We start from the raw sequence: 13,348 nt of genomic DNA, 5'->3' as shown, positions 1-13,348 counted from the left end.
GTGGTACCCCTTGTACAGGATACCAAATGTACAGGAAGTGCATCTATATGGGGACCTATGGAAATAATCCTGTCACATCTCTAGAAAGGGTTTATTTCTAAGGACAGAAGAAATTCTAGAAAATGTATCAGTAAGATGCAGTACCAACTTTATATATCCATAAATGTAAGAAGATAGTCAAAGTAATTACCTGATATTAATGGTATATAATCTGAATACTATGCAATTGTAGCAAGATCCAGAAGCTGACAGGGGGAATGTGAAATACCACCAATGTACTAGAGACATGGACAGTGAGCCTGGAGGAGTGTGAGTAAAACAAGGGCCAAACTAAAAGGCAGGACACATGGTGTGATGATATAGTTTCATCCATCACTTAATTTAGACAAGGTGTGAAAGCCTAAAGGACATGTGTTAAAGTGTCCTGAGTCTAAAGGCTTGTAGACATGAACAGAGACCTCCATAATATTAAAAGAGTGACATGGGTGGATTTGCTTGGCTATTTGCAACTCTGGTAGAACTATCTACTGAAAATCATTTTAAGACTCTCATTAAACCTGTCTCTGCTTTTACATGGTTCCTAAGCAGAGGCACCTTTCTAAGTGGATTCACCCCAATAGAACTAAAAAGAATACAGCATAATTCTGATCCACTGTGTCTTCTGGGCCATAGGAATGTGAAACGTGGTGAAAGTACTCACATTCCACAAAGTAAGAGCTGGCATCAATTTTCCAAATGATCTGGCCTCTGTGAGAACCATTGACTCCACGGTTCTTATAATCCAGAAAGTTTTCAGATGAGACTTCACCTATAGTGCCAAAGGAAAAGGGGAAAGCAGAGAAGCACATCAGCCAACAGCATATTTAGGTGCAGCAAAGAAAAAGAGCAAATGATATAGATACTAATATTTGGAATCACATGGAGAGTCGGAACTATTCAAAGATACCACCAAAACAGAGCATTTTCCCCACCCAACACGTGGCAGAGGGATATTCTTAGTTCTTAAACGTTTCAATAAACAGGAAGTCATAATCACTGACAACTAGTGCAATGGCTCTTAAATTATTTTTTAAAAATAGTTCTTAGTTGTATAAAATATGTAAAAGTCTTCTTAAATTTTTTGACTTGTTCTTCATTTGGGAATGAATAGATTTAGAGATGTCTGATGGTGCTTGCCTTCCAGAGTCCAGCTATCTTTCTCATAGACTCTATATCACTTTATATCATCACTTTTTCATCCTGGCCCTTGTTACACCTTTTATTTTTAAAATTTCACCAAACAGGACTACACAAGGTAATTTGCATACAGGTATATAATGTGCTCTAATTGTACTCGCACCCATACCTTGCTATTCTTATTCTCCAGTTTGTTTTTATTTTACACACACACACACACACACACACACACACACACACACACACACACACACACACACACACATATATTAGTTTAGGACCCATAACCGAGAGAAAACATGCAACATTTTTCTGTCTGAGACAGGCTTAATTTGTGTATTATGATGACCTCCAGTTTTGTGCAAATGGCATGACTTTATTCTTCCTTCAGATAAAAAAATCTGTCTATCTATCTATCTATCTATCTATCTATCTATCTATCTATCTATCTATCTATCATATTTCCTTTTAAACTGTATTTACTGTGTTTTATGTACATTGGTGCTCTGACGCACATGTCTCTATAGGGTGTCCGATCCCCTGGAGCAGAGTTACTGACAGTTGGGTGCTGCTGGTTTTTGCCATGTGGGTGCTGGCAATTGAACCTGGATTCTCTGGAACAGCAGCCAGTTCTCTTAATAGATGAGTCATCGTTCCAACCATGTCCCTTATTTTCTTAATCTATTCTCCTGTTGTTAGACACTGGGGTTGGTACTACAACTGTGCTATTGTTAATAAGACTGTGACTAGTAATCATTAATGTGAATGTATCTCTGTGATAACTGACTTCGACTCCAAGAAAATATATGTAGGTCATATGAAAGCTCTAGGTTTATGAAGAAGCTCCATACTGATTTCTACGTGTTTAGAGTGGTTTATATTCCATGAGCATGGTATAAAGAGTTCCTTATTGTCTGCATTCTTGGCAATATTCGGTATTTGTTCTCTTCATGACTGCTATTCTGAATGGATGTGGTGTAATCTCAATGCCTCTTGAATTTGTATTTTCCTGATAGCCAGTGATTTTGAACCAGTTTCTTTGCAATCTGTATTTCATTATGCAAGCACTAGCTTTGCCTTCGTTAACCAGTTTCTTTCTTTCTTTCTTCTTTCTTTCTTTCTTTCTTTCTTTCTTTCTTTCTTTCTTTCTTTCTTTCTTTCTTTCTTTTTCTTCCTTCCTTCCTTCCTTCCTTCCTTCCTTCCTTCCTTCCTTCCTTCCTTCCTTCCTTCCTTCTTCTTCTTCTTCTTCTTCTTCTTCTTCTTCTTCTTCTTCTTCTTCTTCTTCTTCTTCTTCTTCTTCTTCTTCGTTTTGGTGCTTGATTTTTTTTTTTTTAGTTATTTGTATATTATAGATACTACTATCTATCACACACACACAGTCAGCTAATATTTTCCTTTACTCTGGTTGGTCTCTTAACTTAATATAATATCCTTTATTATATATTATATGAATATACAATTGTCTCAGCACCATTTGTTAAAAAGGTTGTCTTTTCTACAGTCAATATTTTTGACGTCTTAGTAAATATCATTTGGCTATACCTACATGAGTTTATTTCTGAGTCCCTATGTATCCATTTTTATGCATGTACCATGCTGCTTTTATTACTATAGCTCTGAAACACCACTTAATGATTAGGTGTAATTGTACCTTCAACACTGTTCTACCTATCACTGAATCCACAGGATCCTTCTCTATACTATCACCCTTCAAGAATAATGTCTTCCTATTACCTATCTCATGATAGCCATTCTGTAAATAAAAGCAACCAAATGCTATAATGCTCCAGCCCATTACTAGAATCCTATGGCTCTAGTTAAGGGCAGCACGTGTCACTTGGTAACAATGTCATTGAAGAGTCAACATCACCTTCCTTGTACAGATATCTTTACCTTCTTACAGCAGAAGAAACTAGTATTTGGCTAGAGAAGTCTAGAGGTCATATAACAACAAAATGCATCATACTTTGGCTCTGCTTGGGCATTCCCTGCCTTACTGATGTAGAACAGCACATTCTTGATGTTGTTCAAAATAACAGTGTGAACTCTACTGCCGTGAGAGGCAGCTTCATGTCTGTGGGAGTGCTACATTGCATTTCCTCACCTGGAAATGACAGGTCAGGTGAGTAACTACTCCCCCTACATTTATAGATCTAAGTCTGTGACTTGAGCTTATTCAAGATAACACAAATCCAGAGAGTACGTTACTAAGGACACACAAATTATAAACTACTAAGATTTATAGACAAGTTTGGATTGAGAAATTATGTTTGAAGTATGATGTTATTTAAAGTGTTGCCATTCAGCATTAAATAGCATCACAGCTATATGAATGTAGCTGCTATGACAATAACAAATTGTCAGATTACGTTTCTGAAATGATGAGTTATGGTTCTTTTGGCTCAGACAAAAATGTCATGTTAAAACCAGATCTTATTCACTCAAAGTTTCATGAAACTCAATATGGACAATGGTCTCTTTCTTTTCCTAACACTACCCTTATCTTCTCTGTGGGGGTGAGTTTCTAGCAGCCTTATTTCTTTATCACTTCCTCCATCTTCTTTTTGTGTTTCCTTCTGCCTCTGTATTTCCCTGTTCCTCTACTAGGGACATTCTAATGCTTTCATACCCCCATGGAATCTGTGATTGACCTTGTATCCTTGCAAGGTAACAAGTATCACAATGTGACAAAATCTAGCATGGTCTATATGCTTGAGCTACAGAGGCAGGAGGCAGGAACTGACACACAGACCACAGGGGAATGCTGCTCAGTGACTTGTTCCCATGGCTTACTCAGATTGCTCTTTTCTACTACCCAGGACCACCTGCCATGGGATGATGCCACCCACAGTGTATTGTGCCCTCTGACCTTCAATCACACCCAGGTCAATCTGGTGAGCACAGTTCCTCAACTAAGATTCCTTCTTCCCAGGTCACTCTAGCTTGTGTCAAGTGGACTAAAACCAACCAGCTCATTTGTCCTTCTGTGGTTCACACTCAGTAAGTTTCAATTACTCATTATCTTCTCTAACACACTTGTGTTCTATTTTTTTTCCTTAACTTGACAAAATGCCTTCAATGTTCACAAACTGAGGGAAGAAAATATTATCCTGAGCGAGGTAACTCAGACCCAAAAGGACATGCATGGTATGTACTCAATAATAAATGTATGTTAGAAAAAAAAAAAGTACATAATACCCAAGATACAGTCCACAGAACTCAAAAAGACCAACAAGCTGAAGGGCCCAAGTGAGTATGCCTCAGTCCTTCCTGGGAGGGAGAAGAAGGCAATCACAAGTGGGGAGGGAGGGAGAGATCTGGGAGGGAAAGTGGATTCGAGGTGGGGTGGGGGTGGGGGGAGAGAGGGGAACCTGATCTGGTATTGGGTGAGGGAAAAGGACTGAAGCCCTGAGGGCCACCAGAAAGAGTGAAAACAGGCAACCTCAGAAGATAGAAAGTTGGGGGAACCCTCCAGAATGCACCAGAGACCTGGGAAGTGAGACACTCTCAGGACTCAAAGGGAGGGATTTTAGATGCAATTCTTGACAGTAGGAAGAGGGAACTTATTGAGCCCACCTCCAGCAGGAAGACAGGGCATCAAATGAGGGAGAGAGTAGCCATCCAACAGGCACAACTCTGACCCATAATTGTTCCTGTCTGAAAGAATTTCAGGGGTGAAAAGAAGGTCCAGCGACAGGCCCAAAGTGAGATGCAGCTCAAGGGGAGGTCCCAAGGTCTGACACTATTACTGAGGCTGTGGAGTGCTTACAAAAAGGGGCCTAGCATGACCGACCTCACTCCAAAAAACCCAACAAGCAACTGAAAGAGTCTGATGCAGATATTTGCACCCAACCAATGGACAGAAGCAGCTGACCCCTGTTGTTGAATTAGGGAAGGCTAAAAGAAGCTGAGGAGAAGGGTGATCCTGTAGGAGGACCAGCAGTCTCAATTAATCTGGACTCCCAAGATCTCTCAAACACTGGAGCACCAAACAGGCAGCACACACCAGCTGATACGAGGCCCCCAACACACATATAGCAGAGGACTGCCAGATCTGTGTTCATTCAGAGATGATGCACCTAACCCTCAAGAGACTGGAGGCCCCAGGGAGTTTAGTCAGGTGGGGTGAGGGGTGGGGGACAAAGGGGGTGGGGTTGGAGAGGAACTATGGGATGTGGAATAGTCTGAGGGTGGACAGGGGGCGGGTAATAAAATATGGAGTGTAAAGAGTTGATTTAAAGTTATGTACTTGTATATGTGCACACACAACAAAAAATTCCTTCCAGTGATAAATCACAATCCTAGTTAAAGGTAAGCAGGAGCGGGATTGTGAAAAATCTGAAGATTCAGACTAGTGCAAAGGAAGTAATGAATGCTTGCTTAAGCTTAGCTAATTGGAGTCCTGCTGGCTTTATAGACTAAGTCTGCCTAAATGGGGTCTTTTGTCAAGACATCAAAAAGTATGGTTCTATGGTGAAATATCTAGATATTTAGTGTTGATCGTCAAATATACAACAAATACCATGGACTAAATATATCTGCTTGATGGGCTGCTGACATTTCTCCATCTTTGTTTTAAGTGGGCGTTATTTTATTTGAAAGCTTGATTTTAAGATCTGTTAATTTTTTTCTGGTCAGAAGTTGAATATATCTGGTAACTACTATTTGTGTAAAAACATCAAAATGTATATTGCTTTATTTTTATTATATACATGCACACACACATACACACATACATACAGATATAATGAATCACACTATGTAGAGCTGTCAAGAGAATCAAATATTTTCCTAATTGTTTTCTGACTAATTAGTCAGACAAAATATTTTATCAGAAAAAATGAACCAGGTTATAAATTGCTCATAATGTACATTCATTTATGTAATAGTGAATAGTATTAAATCTGGTGTTATGCATCGAAATGTGTGAAAGTACTGTACAGATGACTAATTCTCAACCTTCCTAATGTTGTTACTCTTTAATACAGTGCCACATGTTGTGGTGATCCCCAACCAAAAAGGTATTTTGTTGCTACTTCATAACTGTAATTTTGCTACTATTATGAATTGTAGTGTAAATGTTTGTGTTTTCTGATGGATTTAAGTGATCCCTATGAAAGGGTCATTTAACCCCCAAAGGGGTTGCAACCCACAGGTTGAGAAACACTATACTATAGTATAACTCAGCTGATTGTGCTTTTATTTACATTGTAGAGTGATATCATGAAAGCTAGCTTCTCCCAGAGAAGAGTATACCAACTGGTTGTTCAATACCAAACGATCAGCCATCAAGTCATACATACAAGTAATATTATACAGAATGAGAAGGCTGTATTCAGAGACTCTTATGCTATCTATATTATGCATGTATACACATACATGTACATTTAACAACAAAGAGAAAAAAAGCTGTGGATTTGACAGGTACATAGAAGAGTTTGGAGGGAAGAAATGGAAAGGGGAATTATATAATTGTATTATTATCTCAAAAATTTAAGTGAATTATGAATAGGATTTTTGTTGTGCTAACAAACCATTCCTTTTCACAGCACACCGTCAGACTATTCAGATGAATCAGTGACTCCAGTGAGTAGAGTCATGGATGATAATGTACTCACCAATAAGGTACATGCCAATCCAGTCTCCAGCATCCACTTCTTCCTTGATGTCCCAGTGGATCACCAAATCCTGGGAGTGTCCTATAGAATAGTAGGAACTGCTGACCATGAGTGTAGAGCGGCTGTCTGAAGTGACCAGGTCAGTGTCACTGGTGGAGCGAGGGATGGTGATAGCATCATGGGCACCATTTCTGATGTCTATGTTGTGGAATTGGTCTGGGTTATAGCTGTACCGGAGCGGTTCTTTGCACCGGCGTCGGCTCTGGGAGTTTCTAGATGGAGACGCCATGGCAGCCAGGCCTAAAAACCTGTTCTGGTACAGATTCTGTAGGAGAAAGGAGACATTGAACAGGGTCAAGAAAAAACCAGTAACTGTCACATGCTGATAGATATCAAAAGATGTGTTGAGGGAAATAAACTGTGAGGAAGCTGCCCTTCGGGGAGATGTGAAACAAGACATATAGCATCCTTTTCAGGACAAGGGTCTTTTCTCTGCATTCACATAGGAACAAGAACAAAGACATAGACACCTTTCCGTTCATGCCCTCCTAGAATCTCTGCCTCTTCCAGCTGTCTTCAATCTAATTGATTCTAGAAGAAGAAGACTGTGAATAGAAGTCCTGTTCCTGAAGAAGCACTATTTTTTTTGAGTTTTCCAACTTCTGTTCAATTGGTTCCAATTCTATCCATTTTAGGGTCAATTATTATTATCTTCATTGAATATTTCAGTCATTCCCGATGAATTCAATCCTCCATACAGTCAAGAATGGTTCCTGTGGGATAAGGTAGTCATTCTCCCTCTTTCCTTTTTAACCATTTGACTCTCTGGTATGTTTCTCAGTCCCCTGTAATGTCTATTAAGGATTTTGTAATTCTAGTAACCTTTGAACACCTTAGTTCTTGATTAGATCCAATCTCAGAGGATTATCTTCTTTGAGCTGATATTATTGTAGAAAGCATTGCAGTTGTTTTGTTGTTGCTGTTGTTAATGTTTACAGCATTGAGTGCTTAAAATTAACTATAGGGAAGGTCACCATCACAGAGAACTTGTGCAGGGATTCATTTTCAAAACAAGCAAGGATGACTCTGACTCCATCAATGAATACTAAGATTGGGTTAACACGAACATTTTGGGAATTTCAGCTTTATATGTTCTGTGACCAATAACACTTCTCACAAAAGAAAAGGGCACAGAAAAGCATTGACTCATGCTATTTAGACTCCAGGCACTGTACCTTTTTATACATACTGATTAAGTGAGAGTTAATGATATTTTGTGTTCCAACCATAAGGACCAGACTACTCTTCAAATTATATGTGTCTTCAGTTTGCACACACTTAAGTGCACCAGTAATATCAACTAATATCATGGAAATTGAAAACTACATGGAAATAAATGAACAGCCAAATGTATAATTATAAATTTAACCAACCATTACAAATTGTGCAGCACCTACTAGCTTTCCAACTGTGTTATCTCTTCACCACTCATGGCTCTCACTAACTTCAACTATCACTGGGCTGTTGTCAGCAGAGTAAAGGCTAAACAAATAGTAATATATTACAAAAATGAACTCTGTATCACTTCAGAATCAGAAGACCAGATAGAATGCAGCCTATGTGGGGCTAGTCATTTGGGCTATCCTATTGACCTGATGACCCTTCACATGACCCCATGGTACTAACTATTACATTCACTCTATATAGACCATACAGTCATCTTGTTCATGACCCTCCAGAATCCTATAGAGAATTAAAAATTGTAAGCACTGCCTGTGTAAATGATCTGCTTATTAATTTTCAAGAATAAGGCTCCTTTATAAGATCTAATATCTAGTAGGATATTTAATGTTAATGTTGAGGAAGCTGAGGACTATTTTTTTTGTTTATTTGTTTACTTTCTAATGATCTTCTTTGTGTGTGTGTGTGTGTGTATGTATTGTATGCACATGCATGTTTATGTATGTTGGCGTGTAAGTTGGTGCATTTATGAACAGGTGTTCAGATGTGCAGGCCTAGTGCTTGTGTTGGTAATCTTTGTGTGTCATTCTTCCACTTTATTCATATCAGGGTCTAGCAATCAAACTCAGAGCTTGCCAATATGACAAGTTTGTTCCAGGGATTGCCTATCTTTGCCCTTAGAAGTTGGAGTTACAAGCAAACCATGTTAGGTGGGTTCCGGAGGATCTGAACTCTGATCCTCTGTCTTGCATGGCAATCACTTTAACTGCTGAGAAACTGTTGGGAGCTATTAAGACAACTCTTGATCTCTAAATTGGGCCTCTCCCCCACGAGAAGAAAAGGGGGTCAAAAGGGGGCCACCGACACACCAATTCTGAGAACAACCACAGAATGTTCCAGCCCTAAGTCATCGCTGATGTCCTGACCACACCCTGATACCACCAAGTTCCTGCTTCTCCATGTAACTGCCTAAAGAATGTGCAATTCTATTGCCCCCCTCCCAGTGATAAGTACTTCTCCTTTTGCTTGTATTGCCCCACCCCTCCCGCTGATAAGTATCTGTACTTCCCCTTTTGCTTGTGCATTTAAGCCTTGGGCCTTTATCAATACATTGGGGTCTTGATGCAATTCAGAATGTTTCTGTGTCGTTATTCGCACAAGACCCTCATCTCTCTCTACCCCCCCCATTTGGTTCTTAGGAGAAGGACCCTTCGAGACCCTCGAATAACTGGACCTGCTGGACGGGTCAAGAAACCTCTTCAGACCAGAGAAAGTTGTGTGTGTGTGTGTATGTGTGTGTGTTTACTCTGAGAGACTTGGAGTCAGTCGTGTCTCTTACAGGCAGAGATATTAGGAAATGGGCTGCACAAAACTAAAATTGAAAAGTTCTGTCCTTTTCACCTTCCCGATCTAAGACAAAGGCCTAATGGGTTTCTTCCTATTGCCAGAATGCCCTCTTTTGGCGGACCTGCCAAGGCTGGTCCAATATATTTAAGGCCTGTCCTGAGCATGTTTACCTGAAACTGTGTGCTACCTGCTTCCCTTTCTTTGTTTACATGGACCAATCCAAAATTGGGGGAGGAGGCCCCATCACAAGCAACCACAATCATCAAAAATATGCAGCTCTCCTGCAGAAAAATGGATTTCAGTTCCAAGCCCCTCTCTGTCCTGCTAAGAGTCTTTTTCTATATATGCTTTGTGGTGTGCATGTGTGTGTGTGTGTGTGTTTGTATGCACAACATGTGCACACACATATGTGTTCATTTGTTATAAAGTTTTTTTTACGTTGCTATATGCTGTGTGAGATTTTCCTGCCTTTTCATTTTTTAATTGGCAGAAAAATAAACAATATCCCTAGATGGTAATAATTTCATTTGAATTTCAAGCATGCCCTGAATAGATTTTAAAGTGTTTCTCTTTTGTTCAGACATAAATTCTGCTGCTACTGTTTTATAGAATTCCCCCACAGAACAACAATTTCTCCTGAAATTGTCAAATTATTTTTTTTTGAGTTAAAGAACTTTATTACCAAAGAAAATAACAATACATAATTATGGAGGAAAATATCTTTAGGACTCAGAGTTCAGCATTTATCAGCCAACACAAATTAGATTGTAAAATTAAGTATGCAATTAGTGAAAGTCTATAAATTATTTATGTCAATTGGATATTTCAAAAAATTTTAATAGTTCTTTTAAATTTTTTTATTAGATATTTTCTTTATATACATTTCAAATGTTATCCTGAAAATTCCCTATACCCTCCCTCCACCCTGCTCCCCTACCCACCCACTCCTGCTTCTTGGCCCTGGTGTTCCCCTGTACTGGGGCATATAAAGTATGCAAGACCAAGGGGCCTCTCTTCCCAGTGATGGCTGACTAGGCCATCTTCTGCTACATATGCAGCTAGAGATATGAGCTCTGGGGGTACTGGTTAGTTCATATTGTTGTTCCACCTATAGGGTTGCAGACCCCTCTATCTCCTTGGGTGCTTTCTCTAGCTTCCCCATTGGGGACCCTGTGTTCCATATTATAGATGACTATGAGCATCCACTTCTGTATTTGCCAGGCCCTGGCATAGCCTCATATGAGACAACTATAACAGGGTCCCTTCAGCAAAATCTTTCTGGCATATGCAATAGTGTCTGGGTTTAGTGGCTGATTATGGGATGGATCCCCAGGTGGTGTAGTCTCTGGATAGTCCATCCTTTGGTCTTAGCTCCAAACTTTGTCTCTGTAACTCCTTTCATGGGTATTTTGTTCCTTTTTCTAAGGAGGAATGAAGTATCTACCCATTGGTCTTCCCTCTTCTTGATTTTCTAGTGTTTTGCAAATTGTATCTTGGGTGTTCTATGATTCTGGGCTAATATCCACTTATCAGTGAGTGCATATATAATAACTTCTTTTGTGATTGAGTTACCTCACTAAAGATATCCTCCAGATACATCCATTTGTCCAAGATTTCATAAATCCATTGTTTTTCATAGCTGAGTAGTACTCCATTGTGTAAATGTACCACATTTTCTGTATCCATTCTTCTGTTGAGGGACATCTTGGTTCTTTCCAGCTTCTGGCTATTATAAATAAGGCTGCCATGGACACAGTGGAGCATGTGTTCCTATTACCAGTTGAAAGTTCTGGGTATATGCCCAGGAGAGGTATTGTAGGATCTTCCAGGATGTATTATGTCTAATTTTCTGAGGAACATCCAGACTGACTTCCAGAGTGGTTGTACAAGCTTGCAATCCCACCAGCAGTTGAGGAGTGTTCCACTTTCTCCACATCCTCCCCAGCATCTGCTGTCACCTGAATTTTTTATCTTAGACATTCTGACTGGTGTGAGGTAGAATCTCGAGGTTGTTTTGATTTGCATTTCCCTGATGATTAAGGATGTTGAACATTTTTTCAGGTACTTCTCAGCCATTCTGTATTCCTCAGTTGAGAATTCTTTGTTTAGCTCTAAACCCCATTTTTAATGGGGTTATTTGAATTTCTGGAGTCCAGCTTCTTGAGGTCTTTGTATATATTGGATATTAGTCCCCTATCAGATTTTGTATTGTTAAAGATCCTTTCCCAATCTGTTGGCTGCCTTTTGTCTTATTGACAGTGTCTTTTGCCTTACAGAAGCTTTGCAATTTTATGAGGTACCATTTGTCAATTCTTGGTCTTACAGCACAAGCCATGGCTGTTCTCTTTAGGAATTTTCCCCTGTGCCCATATCTTCGAGGTTTTTCCCCACTTTTTTCTCTATTAATTTCAGTGTCTCTGGTCTTATGTGGAGGTCTTTGATCCACTTAGACTTGAGCTTTGTACAAGGATATAAGAATGGATTAAATCCCCTTCCGGTCGGTGCCAGCACCAGGTCACCTTGGGCGCGGAGTTGGTGGACAACCCCAAGGCTCCCTAGAGGACTCTCCACACGATCTTAGGAACACCGGTGAGTGGAACACAACTTCTGTTCCAATCAAATCGCGCGGGACCTGAGACAGCATTAGGGAAGCAGGAAACCCAGCCTGACCAGGATCACAAGTTCCTTCTGATCAGCGCCAGCACTTGGTCACCTGGGTGCAGAGTTGGCAGACACCCCCAAGGTCCCTAGAGTACAGCTTCTGAGACAGACCCCATTTCAGGCTCCAGACGTACAGGCACCTTCCCTACCAGAGGAGAGGTGTCTGCCCTGCGGGGAGGGCTTTGCTGGTGCACCTGGAGGAGCCATCTTGGTTCCCGAATCCCTCTGAGACTAGTCTGTGCAGATGAGAGTGTGGACTACAGAAGCTAACAGTTTCTGTGACAGGCCGAAGCAACACAGCTTCTGGGACAGGTCTTGTTTCAGGCCTTCATCTTCTGCCAGGAGGGAGGTCTGAATGCCAGATATCTGTGCACCTTCCCTGTAAGAGGAGAGCTTGCCAGCAGAGAGTGCTCTGACCACTGAAACTCAGAGGAGAGAGCTAGTCTCCCAGGTCTGCTGATAGAGACTAACAGAATCACGAGAAGAACAATCTCTAACCAGAGACAACTATAACAACTGACTCCAGAGATTACCAGATGGTGAAAGGCAAACGTAAGAATCTTACTAACAGAAACCAAGACCACTCACCATCATCAGAAAGCAGCACTCCCACCTCACCCAGTCCTGGGCACCCCAACACACCCGAAAAGCTAGACCCAGATTTAAAAGCGTATCTCATGATGATGGTAGAGGACATCAAGAAGGATTTAATAACTCACTTAAAGAACAGGAGAACACTGCTAAAGACTTACAAGTCCTTAAAGAAAAACAGGAAAACACATCCAAACAGGTGATGGAAATGAACAAAACAATACTAGACCTAAAAAGGGAAGTAGACACAATAAAGAAAACCCAAAGTGAGGCAACGCTGGAGATAGAAACCCTAGGAAAGAAATCTGGAACCATAGATGCCAGCATCAGCAACTGAATACAAGAGATGGAAGAGAGAATCTCAGGTGCAGAAGATTCCATAGAGAACATCAGCACAACAATCAAAGAAAATACAAAATGCAAAAAGATCCTAACTCAAAACATCCAGGAAATCCAGGACACAATGTAAAGACCAAACCTACGGATAATAGGAG

General features: G+C 40.3%; 1 protein-coding gene across 7 annotated transcripts in view; it reads right to left on the bottom strand.

Moving 5' to 3' along the window:
* The window catches only part of Hecw1 (HECT, C2 and WW domain containing E3 ubiquitin protein ligase 1), a 287,293-nt gene that overhangs the window by 146,459 nt on the left and 127,486 nt on the right, over window positions 1–13,348 (bottom strand). For all 7 annotated transcript variants that reach the window (XM_021180044.2, XM_029468498.2, XM_029468503.2 and 4 more), the window contains 2 exons: window positions 6,795–7,119; window positions 701–808 (listed from right to left, as the gene is read on the bottom strand). In XM_021180044.2, the coding sequence (XP_021035703.1) occupies window positions 701–808; window positions 6,795–7,119 (433 nt within the window). The remainder of the gene's footprint in view (window positions 1–700; window positions 809–6,794; window positions 7,120–13,348) is intronic.

This window comes from Mus caroli, unplaced genomic scaffold (genome assembly GCF_978045245.1).
Source record: "Mus caroli unplaced genomic scaffold, Mus_caroli_1 scaffold_15, whole genome shotgun sequence".
NCBI classification, from domain to species: domain Eukaryota; kingdom Metazoa; phylum Chordata; class Mammalia; order Rodentia; family Muridae; genus Mus; species Mus caroli.
The sequence above is the reverse complement of the archived record's forward strand: the minus strand, read 5'-3'. Positions and strand labels throughout refer to the sequence as shown.